Here is a 15,440-nt window from a genome sequence, read left to right on the forward strand (position 1 = left end):
GTCTTCCTTTTATTTTATTTTATTTTATTTTATTTTATTTTATTTTATTTTATTTTATTTTATTTATTTTCACTTCACTTCTTCCGGCCCTGCCTCCCCCATCCTCTCTTCCCGATTTCCATGCTTCTCATTTATTTGTTTATTCATGTTACTTCCAAAATGCTGTAGATCATTGCAGCAGATTAGAGGCATCACAAGCAGCAGCACATCTACCAGCTTCCAGCTTCTATTTAGGGGACCCTAGTGACAGAACAGAAGAGGGGCACACCAGATTCAGTTGGAACTGGTATTACTGTATTATGATAAAGAAAACAGTGGCAAAAAAGAGAGCAAAGAAAAGCTCAGAAATATACAGGCTACCACCTTGGGCCAGAACCAGTGTTCCTCTAGCTCAGTTTCATGCTTCTCAGCAGCACCAGAGTGTTCACTCAGAAGGCAGGACATTAGTAGAGATGGAGGTGAAAGATTGCTTTCCTCATGCTTCCTCATTCTGAATTTTTTGCAAATTTCATTCCAAGTTCCTGGTGCATCATTCCTTCTTCTGTTTCCTTCCATCACAGTCATGCTGCTGCCTGTGCTTCCTCTTACGTCTGCTCCGCAGCCTCCCTTCCCATGCATTTTTTCCTCCACAGCTCTTCATTCTTCCAAAGTGTTGTACCTACTGTCTCCAGCCAGACAAGGGAAAGAGCCAGTGCAACTGACAGAGATGAGAAAGAAATGCAGGAGCACTCTGTAGGCGAGTTCCATTTCTTTTTACCAAGGCTGCTGAACAGTGCAGACGACACATGAAGCCCTGACTGTCCCCCACCACTCCCAGGGAGGGGTTGCACTAGGCAAGGGCATGTTTCTCTTGTGCTGAAATACAGGGTGGGGAGGGTTACCAGTCTTTATTCCATTCTCAAACATAATATATTCTGAAACAGTGGGAACAAAGCATATTTTTGAGGCATTTTATTTCCCTGTAAGAGACAAAAGAGATATACAAATATAATATGTGTGTTATGTTAGGGGAAAGTCATGCTTTTGATATTTCTGGTATAATGATAATTTTGTCTACCTAATCAGTTTTATCTATCTATCCCATCTAATCTCATCAAGTTTTGCATTTATTCCATGCTTATCATCAGAATAGAGCAAGTGATTACAAAATCCATCAAGCAGTTTAATTACTGGAGTTTTTTTTTCCCTTTGTACTCCCAAGTAAACGTGTATGAAAAGGGAGACTGGAAGATGGGTAGAAGACTATCATAAGAATGTCAACTTGAGGAAGGCTAGGTTTCATTTAACCTTTAAAGATGTATTTTGATCTCCCAAAGAAAAGACTTTCCAAAATCATCATACCAGGCCATGAGAAAGCTCTTTCTCAAAACTGTATGTACTTCAATCTTTTGGCTGAAAATTTGGTAACTCCTGCAAATATTGATGGCCCCAGAGTTGAATATATGGGACAAACAGGTGTCTGAAGACAGACCTGTTTATACCCCAAAAGCCCATGTGTGCATTTTTCCTGTACTGATATTTCCCCCCGTGGGTTTCCTTTCAGTACCATTTACTTGTTTCATTTTAAGTTCTCTCTGATCACCATTAACACTCTGATCTAGATCCCCAGTTAGCCCTCAGCTATTGGCTGGTGTCCAGTATAGCAACACTCAAAGGTAAGTCAAGCCATGGAGTTTGGACTAGACCTGTGATATGAAAATACTGTTTGATTTTTATTTAGCACTTTCGTTAACTTTTCCTGTTTCTGCTCCTTTAAAGTGAGGATCTTGGCAAGTTCCCAAAGCCTTTTCGTCTTCCACTGTGTGCAAACCTGAAATTAAAAATGACAAGCCAGGCACAAAGTTAATGCTAGCTGCAGCCCTGAGCAAAGAAATGGGGAAAAAAATTCATTGTCCATGCATGAAGGGGAGGCAGTGCCAGGTGTTTCTCTTATACATTCAAACGCCCTCAAACATCAATAGGGAGACATGGTATTGAAAAAACCAAGCCTCTCAGCTGCCTTGAGGCTCAAAATTTCCAGCACAGATGGGTGCCTGAGGATCTCATGTACAAAACAGAGCCTGCCAGTTGTGCATGCAGAGTCCTTCTGGTTATCAAACCATCAAGGAGTCTGTTCTTCACTGGCCAGGTCATTGGTACCATAATGTCTGTGAAGCCCAGTATATGAAGGTGCAAGCAACCATCCTTAAGGCATTTGTTGTTTTTCTTAAGGGAAAGATGCCAAACTGTGACCATTCTGATCTGACTTTGAAGCAGGATACCACCTGCTCTGGACTGGGTGGTATCCAAGGTCCCTTCTTAGCTAGGTTATTCTAAGTTTCTGTGCTGGTGGAAATCACTTGGCTGGCTGACCACCTTCAGTCTTTAGTGTTAAACAAGCGGTCACATTTTTTAATGTGATTCATGATAAATTTCCAAAATCTGTTAATTTGGTTTCCCAAAGGGAACCATTTGTCCAGTGCTACTGCAATGTACACTGTTCATGTTTTTTTTTCCCATTTACTTCAAAAGTGAGGGCCACTTTAATATAACTTAGCTTTGTCACTGCACACAAAACCCATAGATGCACAGTCCTTTTCATTAGCTCTTTATTTAGCTTATGTGAGGGGCCTTGAAGTCCACAAGGGCTTTGCCTCCTGCAGTGCTGTATTTCTGTCTCTGCCCATAACTATTGTGCTCCCGCCAATGGAGGCGAAAGACAGCGGGGGGAGAGGAAGAGAGATTGAGTCTTCCTGGAAAGTGCAGCCCAGCTGGGAGATCTAATTTTAGGTTCACGAGACCTGGCACCTTGGCAGTGTCCTTTTCATTGCTGATAATGCTGTTCTGGCACAGAGCAAGCAGTGTGTGAGGAATGCAGCTGGCACGCCAAACTGGCGGGGACCAGGGGGCTAACATTTGTCTCAGTTATCAGGGTAGCTGCACCACTGACCCCTTTTGGCTGACTCCTTTGTGCCTACACCTCTGTGGATAAAACCATATAATTACACCCTCATTAGTTCAGAGCCCAGTTCTGAAAGGTCACCCACGCTGTGCTTCTGTTATTTCATGCTGAATAGGGTGTATCTGTAACTCTTCCCTTCCATGCCTTGGGACTAGAGCTACATATATGGCCACAAAAAGCTTTTGAGGTGAAAGGGTGGTGTTTGCTTTCTAAGCTAGATAAAGGAAAGCCAAGAGGAATTTAAAATATTAAACCATCCCCTCCTTTGCCACTCCTACAAGATCCAGCTTTACTTCACCCGAGCTCCTGAATCTTGGAGACCAGATTTGATAGGTTCCATTGGCAGGAACCTACCAAAACCATTCCTTGGTAAGGCAGTTTTTACGCCTTTCAGTTCTGAAGGACCTTTGAAACACTTAGCTCAAGTTTTTCAACTGGGTTTGCACTCCTTGCTGGACAATGAAAGTCATATCTTTTCCTTATCTGCAGACTCCTTAGCTGAAGGAGGTGTTTGAAAGGAAAATGTGAAATCAAAAGGCTCACAGATTATTTTTTTGTTTGAAGGATCACTACATATATGGATATTTAATGTCTTTGAAGCTATTGTGCTATAGTACAGACAATCCCTTGTATTCATACAGCAGGATGTTTTTCCAGTAGTAAAACAGAGTATGCCTAGATAGACATTTCTTCAAGGATGTGCTTAATCTACTACAAAATCCTCAGCTTTGCTATTCCTGGAGGAAGCTCAGAACTGAGTTTTAACTGTGGTGGTGAGGTGCTAAAGCTCTTAAAACCACAGGCAAACCACTAGACTGGAAGGTAGGTTCTCTCGGATTGCAGATCAAAAGCAGCAAACACCATTTTTCCTGACATTTTGAATAGAAGTTTCCTCTCCCTGGAGTTATTATGCAGTGGTTGCAGTAGTGTGCATTTCTGAAGAGCTTCCTGTGTGCCAGCTCAGCACAGAATTCATCTCTGCAACATCCTGTCATTTGAGAAATCTCTGATGGGCTATTGCATGTTGGCATGGAGAAATTAGAGCTATCTTGTGTATACTGATTAATTTTACCCATATTTGAAGGCTCTGTTTGAAGCCTTCTGCATTGTATTTTCTCACACTTTCTCTGAGTTGGCATTTTAAAAGTTAGACAAACTTCTCTGTGTATATATTTGTGCCGTAGAAATAAAAGTTGGAAAAAAGACAGGTGCCCAAATATGGCCACAAAAAGTTTCTCTTATAGCTTTGGCAAGATTTTTTTTGGACCTCTGACAGTAGTCAACAGTTTTAGTTCAGACCATGACTCTTTAGTACTGCTGTGTAGCCTTAGCCTAAAGTTTTGCAGTGTGATAACTTTAGAATATGATACATGGACCAAATTATAAATATGCAGAGTATCCCTAAAGATAAGGCACAACAGGTTTCATTATTTGTCCTGAAAGGAGTCTTGCAAATGCCTATTTGTCTCTCTCTGTCCCTACTTTAGAAATTGCTTTAAGGAATGATGAACTGAATTAATTTGTAGGTGTTTTATATTTGCTTCTAGGTTATTTTCACTGGGGAATTTGAAAATAATGGTTGCAATTGTAAAGTGTCAAAATTTGAGATCTGACATCACTGTAGTTATGGAACCATCCTCTTTGTGGCACAGGAGTTTATGTATCACAATTCCCACATTCACCTATAGTCATGGCTTTTAGAAAGTTCAGCCTTTCCCCATACTTCCAATTCCTTTGGCAGGGTGGAGAAAAACACTAGACTGAACATGATCTCAGTGGGATCAGTGGAAGAAGGACTCCCCATTTGGACTAAAACAGATCTATTTTAAATAATTGGTTTTTGTTTATCTGATTTCTGTTCTTTTAAAAGTTGGAAGTATCATGTGGAAAAATGACGTATTTTGAGAGATTTCTAAACAGAAATGAAGGTTCCATACTTTAGGGTTGATTTTTCAGTTCATCTACTATGGTGATAGGTGGTGCGGGAAATGGTGAAGAAAAATGAGTGGATGGATTTTTATCTTCTTGTGAAAACATGGTGATTGATAGATATTGCATAGATATGTGGGAATCTGTTAATCTATATTTTTACCTGGCTGCACATGAAAAGGGGGAAAAAATGAAGAGCAATTTGAGCAAATAAATCCTCCAACAGTTAGTTCTACTTGTTGATTTCAGGTTACCGCATGAGATTAGGATCTAGCACAGACAAAAAGGATTCAGGTCGCCTTCATGTTGATTTTGCTCAGGCAAGAGATGACTTTTATGAATGGGAATGCAAACAAAGAATGCTGGCCAGAGAAGAACGCCACAGACGTAAAATGGAAGAAGACAGACTGCGCCCTCCTTCACCTCCGGCAATAATGCATTATTCTGAACACGAAGCTGCTTTGCTGGCTGAAAAATTGAAAGGTAAGCAGCATTTGCTACTTCTCAGTTTATTATTACTTAAAAGCAGGAGCCATGCGGAGGCCAGAGCAGTGAAGCCAGTTTCTCTCTGATGTGTTTCATTACTTGCCCCGTTAGCTTTCCCCCACTGAAAGGCTGTCTTTGCCATTTCTATGCCAGTGGCAATGGCATTCACCCACCTGCTGGAAATGCATGACATCTGTCTATCTACCTGTGCTTTAACAGCTAAAACACAGCCTTCAGAATGCTACAGATAGGGGTTTTTTTCTGTTAAGTTGCTGACATCATATATCTTGGAAATACTCTCATAGTAAGACAACCTGTTGCAAGCATCTTTCTTCACATGAAAGGCCTTATTCTTAAAATTACTTTAATCCTTGACATGTAGGTTACTCCATCACATGCACTTGACTGTCCCTGGCATTCAAATTGTCCACGTGAGCTGACACAACTTATCTCTGACACACACCATCCCTTCATTCACTCCCTCTTTAGGGTTAGAATTACTTGTGCAGGATAGTGTCGTGTTTTGGTATGTGTTTGCTTCCTTGTTTGTTTTTTTCTAGGTACAATTACTGAGTTAATATTTTTCAAGGGTGCGCTTCAAGGATTCATTTTATTTTAATAGCTAACATAAACAGTAAGAAGCAAAGAAATAAAGTTATTCATGGTAACAAAATTTATATATATAAAAGAAATATCTAGTAAACAACTCTTCACACCTCTAAGAGTTGTATTTATTTTCATCAAGTGTTTAGCAGCTGTGTTTGGCATTCTTTCCCCCATGATGGCCAAGCACATTGATTAACTGTGTGCCAGGTCACAAGAAGCTGTGATTCTTGCCACTATTTCAGAATTAATGAGATTAGGCTTAGGCTATCTAGCTGTCATCACACTGGTCTCTGTTCTAACTATGAGGAATGTTTGGGGAGCCGAAGAAGGACAGTGCAAAGTGTTTCATCCTTGGAGCGTGGAGCAGAGATGCACCCTGCTGTCTCTCTGAGTACTGCATTGGTTGCTGTTAGCTGTTGCTACTACCTCAGTTAGTCACTAGTTTGGCTGATTCTCATCCCCACCAGATGCACTTCTCCATAAAATAATTCATCAATCTATCTGGTAGATTGGTGAAATAACCCAGATGGGTTTATAGACCAGGAGAAGAGAGGCCCTAATACAAGAAATTTTAATTCATACCTAGCTTCCAGTCCAGTTTTAGATCCATCTGGTTTTAGTTGAATATTTTAGGAGTTAATCTTTTGTAGGGAAGTTTTCTTTATGTAGTAAGGCCTACAGGTTTCCTGAACTAAACCAGAAAATGCAAGACGTCTGGACAATTTCTTCCATATGGTTAGTCATTGCTTGGGGCAACTGAATGTGGGTTTTTGCAAGATGTTTAAGATGACTATATTTAGAAGGATTTTTCTTTTCATTATGGGAAGTTTCCATACTTAATTAAAATCTACTCCAAGCAAATTCACTCTTTGGTTCTCCTAAGGGAAATTTAACCAGAACTTGACATATATGCTCAAGTTTAATATAAAAAAATTTTAGCGCAATATAGACCAATACTATGTGCATAACTGTTTCTCCAGAAATAAACTTCCAGCAATGTACGTCACTTAAATTAAAAAAAAAGGTAAGTTTATTTTTTTATTGGTTGAAAATCATTAAAATCCAGCAAAATAATATATTGCAATTTTAAAAGTTCTGCTAATTAACAGTTGCCTTGCTGTGATCGTTGTGAAATTAAAGACACCAGCCCTGGATCTGTACTGATAGGTAAGGGTGGAGAATGCAGAAAAGATCCCTCTCTTCTAAGTGGGCATGAGCTGTGCCCTGTTCTAGGTAGTAAAAAAAGCAGAATGGGCTTGAGTAGTTACACTGGTCTGCTTTACCTTTCCTATGGCATCACAGCCAGCATCTGTAAAATAGTGGCATTGAACTTTATAGGCTCCCTTGGGCAACATGGAATCACCACGAGCTCTTTGTGACATCCTAAAAAAAGAAGTAAAGCAACATTCAAGAAAATTCTCTAGCAAGGGGCAGTTCATGTAATAGACTCATATAATCATTAAGGTTGGAAAAGACCTCTAAGATTGAGTCCAGCCATCATCATACATTTGCAATTTAAATGTGGACTTCAGATGAAAGTAGCAGAATATATATATATGTACGCATACACACATAGACATACACATATATGCACACACACACACACACAGATATATAAAACTTGGAGTTAAAATCTCAGGAATCTGTATTATGAGCACATTTGTGCTGCTGCAAAAGCCTGGCGAATTCATCCTAAAGTAAAGAGGGATCACAATATGTCTGCAATTGTCAGGATTTAACTTGAGAGATTGTTTCTTCAGCAGATGCTCTGCAGTTGTTTTCTTGAGGAAGGTCATGACCTTGCTGTGGTGCCCACTTCAAAAGACTCCTGAGATCTGTTGCCAGCTCATGAGGCAGAGCTGCAGGTGCCCAACATGCAGGTTTCAGCACCTGCAGTGCCTCCAGAAGTTCACAGAGCAACACCAGCTAAAAAGCAAGCCAAAATAACTAAACATATCTGAACCCAAGATACTGCTTTGCAACCACAGATGTAGATAACTTGGTCTGAATCCAAGCAAGTTTTGTTGTCAAAATAACCTTGGAAATTCCTGACAGCAAGGAAATCTTATGGGGAGCAGAGATGAAGAAGGCTTATCAGCCACTACCCTAATGCGGTCTAGATATTTACTGAGTCTGTAACAGAGGTGACAATATTTTTTTTCACTTTCTGCAAACTGCAGCATAAGACTAAGAAATCATTGTTTTGTGTAACAGACTTGGCTGGAAACTCTTGCCTCAGTGTTGTCAGCATATTCCCATTCCTCTGGTGTGCTGAAGTTACCTGGTACAGCAGTGACTGTGGGTGAGAGAGTATAGAGGAACTTTTGTGCCAGTTGGAAACAGAATTTCATTGTAAATTTTCAGCCAGGTAGTCTTTACTGGTGTGGAGTTTCACAGAGCAAAGGAATCAGTTCTCCAGTGGCTGGTGACTGGGAATCCACTGCATCTGAGGCCTCATATACATGAGGATTTATAATATACTCTCCATTCCCTGTGGACTACCCTGAATCCCTTCATATCTGCAAAGAACTCGGTTTGAACACTTAATTTTTAGCGGGAATTAAAGAAACTATGGACCAGTGCAATTTTTCATCACTTTGCAATTAGTGTGTAGAAAACAGCATTTGTTTATGTGTATCTCCCTTTCCCTTTTCCCCTTTTCCTTTTTTTTTTTTTTAATTTATTAAGATCTTCATTACTCCTGGAAATGAAGTCCTTCTTAACTCTCTCCTTGTTGGCAGTATGAACACTTTTTTCCTGCGCCATTCATGTCATTAGCCTGAGCCTCGATTTTCAAAATTTAATGAGCTTCAGCATTCCAACAAGATGAGTAACATGAAGAGCATGAAATCCTTCTTATCTGTGTTTCCTTGAGAAAATACCTCAATAAATTCACAGATGTGAACTCTGGGAATCCAAGGTCATTTACAATGAAGTGTAAATGTTATTTACCTCCTTCAACAGCCTTTGAAAATAGACCTTGAGTTCTTGTTTTGACAAAACCAGCAGAATATTGTGTCTTCTGCAATTACACTAGAAAAAAGTGACTTTCACTTCTTCTGGTTCGTTGCAGTATTTGTGTGTGTCTTTGAGATTTTAATTGCTCAGTGTTAAATCGGATGTGTTATTACTGCACAGTGGAATGTGTCGGTAGATATTTAGGTTCAAATTTGCATGCTCTGACATCTGTTTTCCTGGGTGCATTATAAACAGTTAAGTCATGTGATGCCCGGAACAAGGCACAACTGGAGATAGGCTGAACCTTTTAAGTGGAATGCTGCTCTGTCAGGTGCATTGGAACAAAACATTTTAATCTGTGCTTATGACATTTGGGTTTCAAAGCAGGATTTCAGACATTATGGTTTTCTTAATTCAAGCATATCTGTACCTAATGGTATCATCTTCAGAAATCACTTCTTGAAAATAAGATCCTTTAAAATGCTACATATGTCTGATTTGCTGTGGGTAGCTAAATAGTTCTATCACTTAACAAAGGCATTTCTTTATATCTGAATAACTGTTTTTTTAAATATTTTGAGCAAAGGAGGCATAAATATCTGAGAGTTAAATACAATACCCTGGAATTTACCTCCCTTTTTAATATAGCATTTCTTTATGAGCACAGGGAAGTTATTCATACAGTTTTTCATTTTAAGAAATATAATTTAAAAATTGAGAAGCTGCTTCTTTGCCAGGCACTGTATTATCCCCTGAAGAGAGCACAGATTGGAAATTTAAATAAATAGATGGCAGTTACAGTAGAATGAGGGATGTGCCGTGCACAAGACTCAGGTAACATAACATCAAGCCTGACAATCTCAACTCTTGCACATGGTTTGAAATATAAACAACATTTAATTGCTTGGGAGAGAGGATATTTCACTGAGAAGAAAAATATGCTGCTTTTAATATCACCTTGCAACTGGGGAGCCAGACTGGTGGAGCACTAGAGAGACAGTGCAGTTATGCAGGGAGGCAAGTCTCATCCAGAAAGGTTCAAATTCAGTGCAGAGCTACGTCAGACGGGAGGCAAAGTGAGATCCTATGAACAAATCCATTGAACGCCAGGTTTAAATGCTGAGACTCTGGGCTTTTTTTAAGCACAGATTTTTTTTATTAGTGGTATATCAGGACAGAGCCCCGAAACAGACATGTTTCGATGCTTTAGCATCAAATCTGTTCCCTCACCCTTCCTGGTTTTAGATTATCATTTTCTCCTTCCTTCTTCCATATGCTGCTGACATCTGCTGTGGCACAATACATCTGGCTCCGAGAGCCTCGCACAGGGGCTGTGAGCAGGCACGGTGCGAGGGCACTTTTGTCTGCTGGCACAAGAGCATAAGGTGGGTTCAGCTATCAGCAGCCTGGTAACCCAATTCCCTGGGCACATCCCCCCCAAAGCCTGCAGGAGGTACACTCACTACTTAGTGCATTACTAAAAACGTCCTCCCTCACCTCATCTGTATTGTATCAATGCAGATTTTGAGGTTTTGATATAAACCCACTGGATGAAATGTACCACACTGCAAAATTACTCAAGTTAATTACTAAGAGCTGGGAAATGGCAGCTCGCTGATCTGAAAGTTTTTTGTGTGATTTTGAGAAATAGGGAGGAAACTCAATACCCTCATAATTACTTTTCATTGGAAATAATGGCATCAGCAGGAGAAGATAATGGATTTCTGTGTCTGACATGAAACACCCACCCCAGGAAGAATCTTGTGTGATTTAATTTGAAAGAAAGAAAGAGTTTGATTACATAGGGGGGAGAGACTACTTTTTAATACATCTTTTAGTGAACATAAAAGTGTATTTTTATCAAATCTAGTGTCAGTTAGAAATTTGTTACATAACTGGAAAAGTTTCTTGGTTATAGTATGCAGTTAAGGCTATTTAAGAAATAGTAAGGTGGATATTAATCATTCTTTAAAAAAACCCTTTGGCAGTAAGAATTTGTATTTCTTGATTCTTACTTGTTATGCAATGCCACTGGGTTAAAAATGTTATTAATCCCAAAAGTACTAGACTGATGTGTGTGATGCATGGCCCAATTATATAAGGGATTTGAGCAGGAAAAAAAGAAGGTGAGGGTAGTAGACTGAAGAGTTGTGTTTCTAGGTCACTGGCAGGCACTCTGTACAGAAGAAGCTCTTAAGCCAAGAGAAAAATAGGTTGTCATTTTGGCACCAGAAGTGGTGTGTGCTGGGAAGAAAATTGTTCCTGATGCACAGGGGAGCTGGGCTGAGCCTGCTGATGAAAGAGGTTAGTGAACCTTTACTCTGACCTGGTTCACCCACAGCAGTCACCTCCTAATGTTTGTTCTTTTTTGTCTTGAATTCAGTCTTTGCAATTTAGAAATCATAGTTTTAGTTTAATAAATTATCAAGTCAGGAGTCAGATTAAGAGTAACCACGGCCATACATCCTCCCCTGGCTGCGGCTTTACGTAATGAAGACGTTTCCGTCCTGAAGTAAACTGTGCCACCTTCCTGTTTGAACTGGGCCCCGTTTGACAAACTGGAACTGGAGTCTGAGCAGCTGGGCAGCTCCAGGCAGACTGAGGGCAGTGTAAGCATGAGCACAGGGGTAGTGCTGAGCACAAGGATGAGGCAGGGGACACATCTTCCTTGGCACTGCTACAGCTGACAGAGGACGGGCTGTTAATCAGAGGCAAAAAAGGACGGACATATCCCACCACTCTTGTCCTTTCTCTGCCTGCCCTGCAGCACAGTCATGCTCAGTACTTACAAGAGCACCTTCAGGGGATGTTTGTTAATTGGGTTTCTGCTGGTCAGGGCAGAACTTGGCATAAAGGTGTGCCTGCCCCTTCCTATCTTACAGAGAGGCCAAGAACAATGAGATCATTAATGCTTCCCAAAACATAGGCCAACAGCACGGGAGCTTTCTAGGTGTAGTCATTGGAGTAAGACCAACTCTGTCTTTTCAGCATGTCCTTGCAAGTCTGGGAGGTTGCATTATGAGAGCAAGATTCAGGACAAGAGACAGTGTATGGTGACTCTGGACAACACCATAGGCTACAGGACAGTGTAGAAGGTTTGCTGTTATTTAGAGAGGATCAAAGTGTTGTGTGAAATATCTCAGATACTTTTCAAACATCTGAGAAAGACCAGGGTTGAAAAGATAATAACAAAGCTAAATCAGTAGCCCAATGTTTGATCTTGTCCTAGCTAGAAGTCCAGCACGCAGTGTCACTCTCGACACACAGAAATACCAAATTAGCTATATTTGCAATATATCTATAAATGTAAAAATTATAGAAATAAGAATGTTTGAATGCCTGGCTTCAGAGTGATGGATTAGTCTATATCCTTCTAATGGCTAAGACCTTAGACACCATCAACCAAGTTGTGAAAGCACCCAATGGAGGTGCTTAATACTGAGAGATGAATAGTCATGTTTGAGGTTACTCTGAGCTGAATTCTACCCTGTGTTACACCAGGGAAACTCCATAAGCTGAAAGTAAAACCTCTCTTTCCAGCACCTTTTCCCAGGATACCGTTCTGTAGCAGTTGTTGTCACAGCTTTTTCAATTAAATGTTTATTCCAGTTGGGGTTGCTTAGAGGTGGTCAAATTGCAAGCATAAAAATGCAAAACATTTGTCAACAATTATTCGCTTTTTTCATAGAAATATTCCTGTTAACAATTTTCTGGGCAGCTCTAGGGATGCATTTTCTTTTCTTTATATTTCATTTCATCTAAGTTGTGAGCTTGGATTTAAATGTCAAATATCTGTAGTTGATATAAGAGAAATTTGAAATACCTTATCTCTAGTGCGCTGTGATTGAGTCTGGCAGCACCTGGAAATCTCTATCGACAGAGACCCAGCAAGCCATCCTGGATGGATGGGTAATAATCTTCAAATGACACGACGTTGTCAGAGCTTGTGTTCGAGCTGCCCTTTACAGGGACATGCAGGGGTGCAGGTGCTTGCAGCAGCCCTTGTGGAATGTTGGGATTACTCCAGCCAAATGTGTGCCTGTTGCAGGGATGTCGACACAGGAGCAGGCCAGCCCAGGCTCCCTTTGCAGCTGCTTGAGGGCAGCAGGCACTTCTGGGGCACAGTTCACCTCACCATTAAACAGACAGCAAAAACAGGACTGATAAAACCTGCCTTATTTGCTTAGAATATGCTGTGACTTGGAGGAGCAGAAAGCTCTAAGAGTAAGAAATAATTTGCCATGTGCTTATTTTAAAAGAACAATTACATATGGGAACATGTCTTATATAAAGGAATTTATTTGAAGAGCGTGTTTTTAAACAGTGTATAATTATGTGCATCCTACCATGAGGGAATAATTTTGAACAGAATTAGGAGTTTTGTTTTATTTTTTTAAATAAACTGCTGCAATCATAAGGCAGTTCACGCTCTGTTTAAATTGGATTCCATTGCTGCATTTCTTCTACTATTTATCTACTAACTAAAAAAGAAATGAACAATCTCATATAAAAATCTGATTTTCTACGGCAATCTCTCATTGCTAAGAAAGTATTCTGGGTGAAAAAAATGGATTCGCGGTGAATTACCTTATACCAGTCACTGAGTGAGCTCAAGAATATAAAAGTTAGAAATTAAGGTGACATGAAATTTAAAACTGTAGAGAAAAGATTTTATTAACTAATGTGCTCCTGTTGTGCATATATTACCCTCTAGCATTTTTTAATGTAACTTCTAATTATGTAATCAATGAAGATGCTGATGTTTACCAATGAAAGGATTTTTTCCTGCTCTGTGAGCAGAGCTGTGAATTAACTATAAGAGTCCCACAGACCTCTGCAGCTCCCTGGAAGTACAGTATGATGAAAACAGGTTTTCAGCATGTCCTTTTAAATGGGTAGAATCTATGTGGCAGAAGGATGATATGTTTACGAACATCCCTTACAGACACCCACTGTGCCTGATAAAAACAAAATGAGGGAAGGGTGGTTTTTTTCATAGAGGCTCTACAGCAAAACAACACTTAAATGAGTACTGGGGAGAGACTAAAACAAGGAAAAGGGAGGATATTTCTGTGCTGCTGATTTTCCTCATGCATGGAAACATGCTAACATTGCCAGAAACCATTACAGGTTATTCTTATTTGCTGGTGTAATTGTAATAAACATTGTGTTTCAGGGAGTTCTTGACTGTATTGTGTCTTTGACATCCAGTTCCCATAGAACTCAGCAGGCTGAAGATTTTGTCCAAGTCCTTTGGAGAGCCTTATCCTCATGTTTCCTTGCAGTGAAGATGCTTTGCATGAGTCTCGTTTACATTTGGATTTTCTTGGGGTCTATATTCAGCCAACCTTGCTCGTCAGAGCCACTTAAAGCATTCCTGCTGCATATGTACCCAGCAAAGCTCAGGAGTCTGATCCAAGGGGACAATATGAAATAAAGGAATGCCCATCTGACTCTTCCTGCCCAGTGAAAATTAATGAATGCTGCTAATGAATGACATGTTAATGTTTTACAACAGATACACACCATTGTACACAGGGAATGTGTTACGTGTTATTTTGCGCGTTTTTCTTGAGGGATCTTGGGTAAACATGACTATTCAGCTGTGGAGAGCAAATCTTATTGCTGTAGCTGAAAGCATGTTTCAGTTAGTAAGATGTTAAAGATCAGGCAATGTAAAATTCTCTTCTTCAGAGGCTGCGGGCACAGAGCATGTCACTAGTTCTCTCTGTATTTTAGGCTACTTGCCTTTTAAGGAAGTGATTATTGATTCAGAATAAAAAGCCAGAATCATCACTTAACAATTAGTATTTCATTATTCTTTGTACATGGAAAGCAGTGTCTTACAATCTATGTCAGAAGTTTCTGTATCCTGTAACACAGTTGGCTGGGTTTAGTGTTTTCCAGTTTTTAAGTGTCTGTTGGTTATGACTACACCACATCTTCCTGCCACGACCATATACCTTCTCCCACAGAAAGGTGTGCATACCATCTAAAATATATATACAGAAATATAACCAAAAACCACTATATGAGATGTTTAAAATGAGTTGTTGGTAAATTGAAATTTTATAGAATAAAATCCTGGTGAAAAAATTATATTGAATTGCACAAAAATGGTTCCACAGGAAGACACTCTTGTAATAATATTTTCTTGCAGTTCAGTCTAAATGGGACTTAAAAAGAAATGTTTCCTCTTAATCCTGATGAAGCCTGAAGTGTAATGGATGCTGTGCTTAGACTCTTTTGAGGAAGCTGAGAACACTGTCAAAGGAAAGAAGATTACCTGGGGAGGGAGTGTGCAAAATTTAGCCTTCTGTTTTAACAATCTTTCTGCAGAGAAAAACAACTTCCATTAGCTGAATGGCAAACATGAAGATGTAATCTAGGTGTTTTCCTGGATTCATTTGAAATCCTTTAAAAATATATAATGTGAAACATTAAAAGTACAAAACAAATAATGCAAAACAAACGCAGGCACGTCTGTTCAAAGCAGTTCCTTATAATTAATCAGTGTTTT

The 15,440-nt window shown here is 39.7% G+C and overlaps 1 protein-coding gene across 5 annotated transcripts in view; it reads left to right on the forward strand.

The window, feature by feature from the left end:
• Window positions 1-15,440, forward strand: part of ENOX1 (ecto-NOX disulfide-thiol exchanger 1) — a 365,352-nt gene that overhangs the window by 261,773 nt on the left and 88,139 nt on the right. For all 5 annotated transcript variants that reach the window (XM_058825014.1, XM_058825015.1, XM_058825019.1 and 2 more), the window contains one exon: window positions 5,120-5,353. In XM_058825014.1, coding sequence (XP_058680997.1) covers window positions 5,120-5,353 — 234 coding nt within the window. The remainder of the gene's footprint in view (window positions 1-5,119; window positions 5,354-15,440) is intronic.

The sequence above is a fragment of the Ammospiza caudacuta genome, chromosome 2, assembly GCF_027887145.1.
Source record: "Ammospiza caudacuta isolate bAmmCau1 chromosome 2, bAmmCau1.pri, whole genome shotgun sequence".
Lineage (NCBI taxonomy): Eukaryota > Metazoa > Chordata > Aves > Passeriformes > Passerellidae > Ammospiza > Ammospiza caudacuta.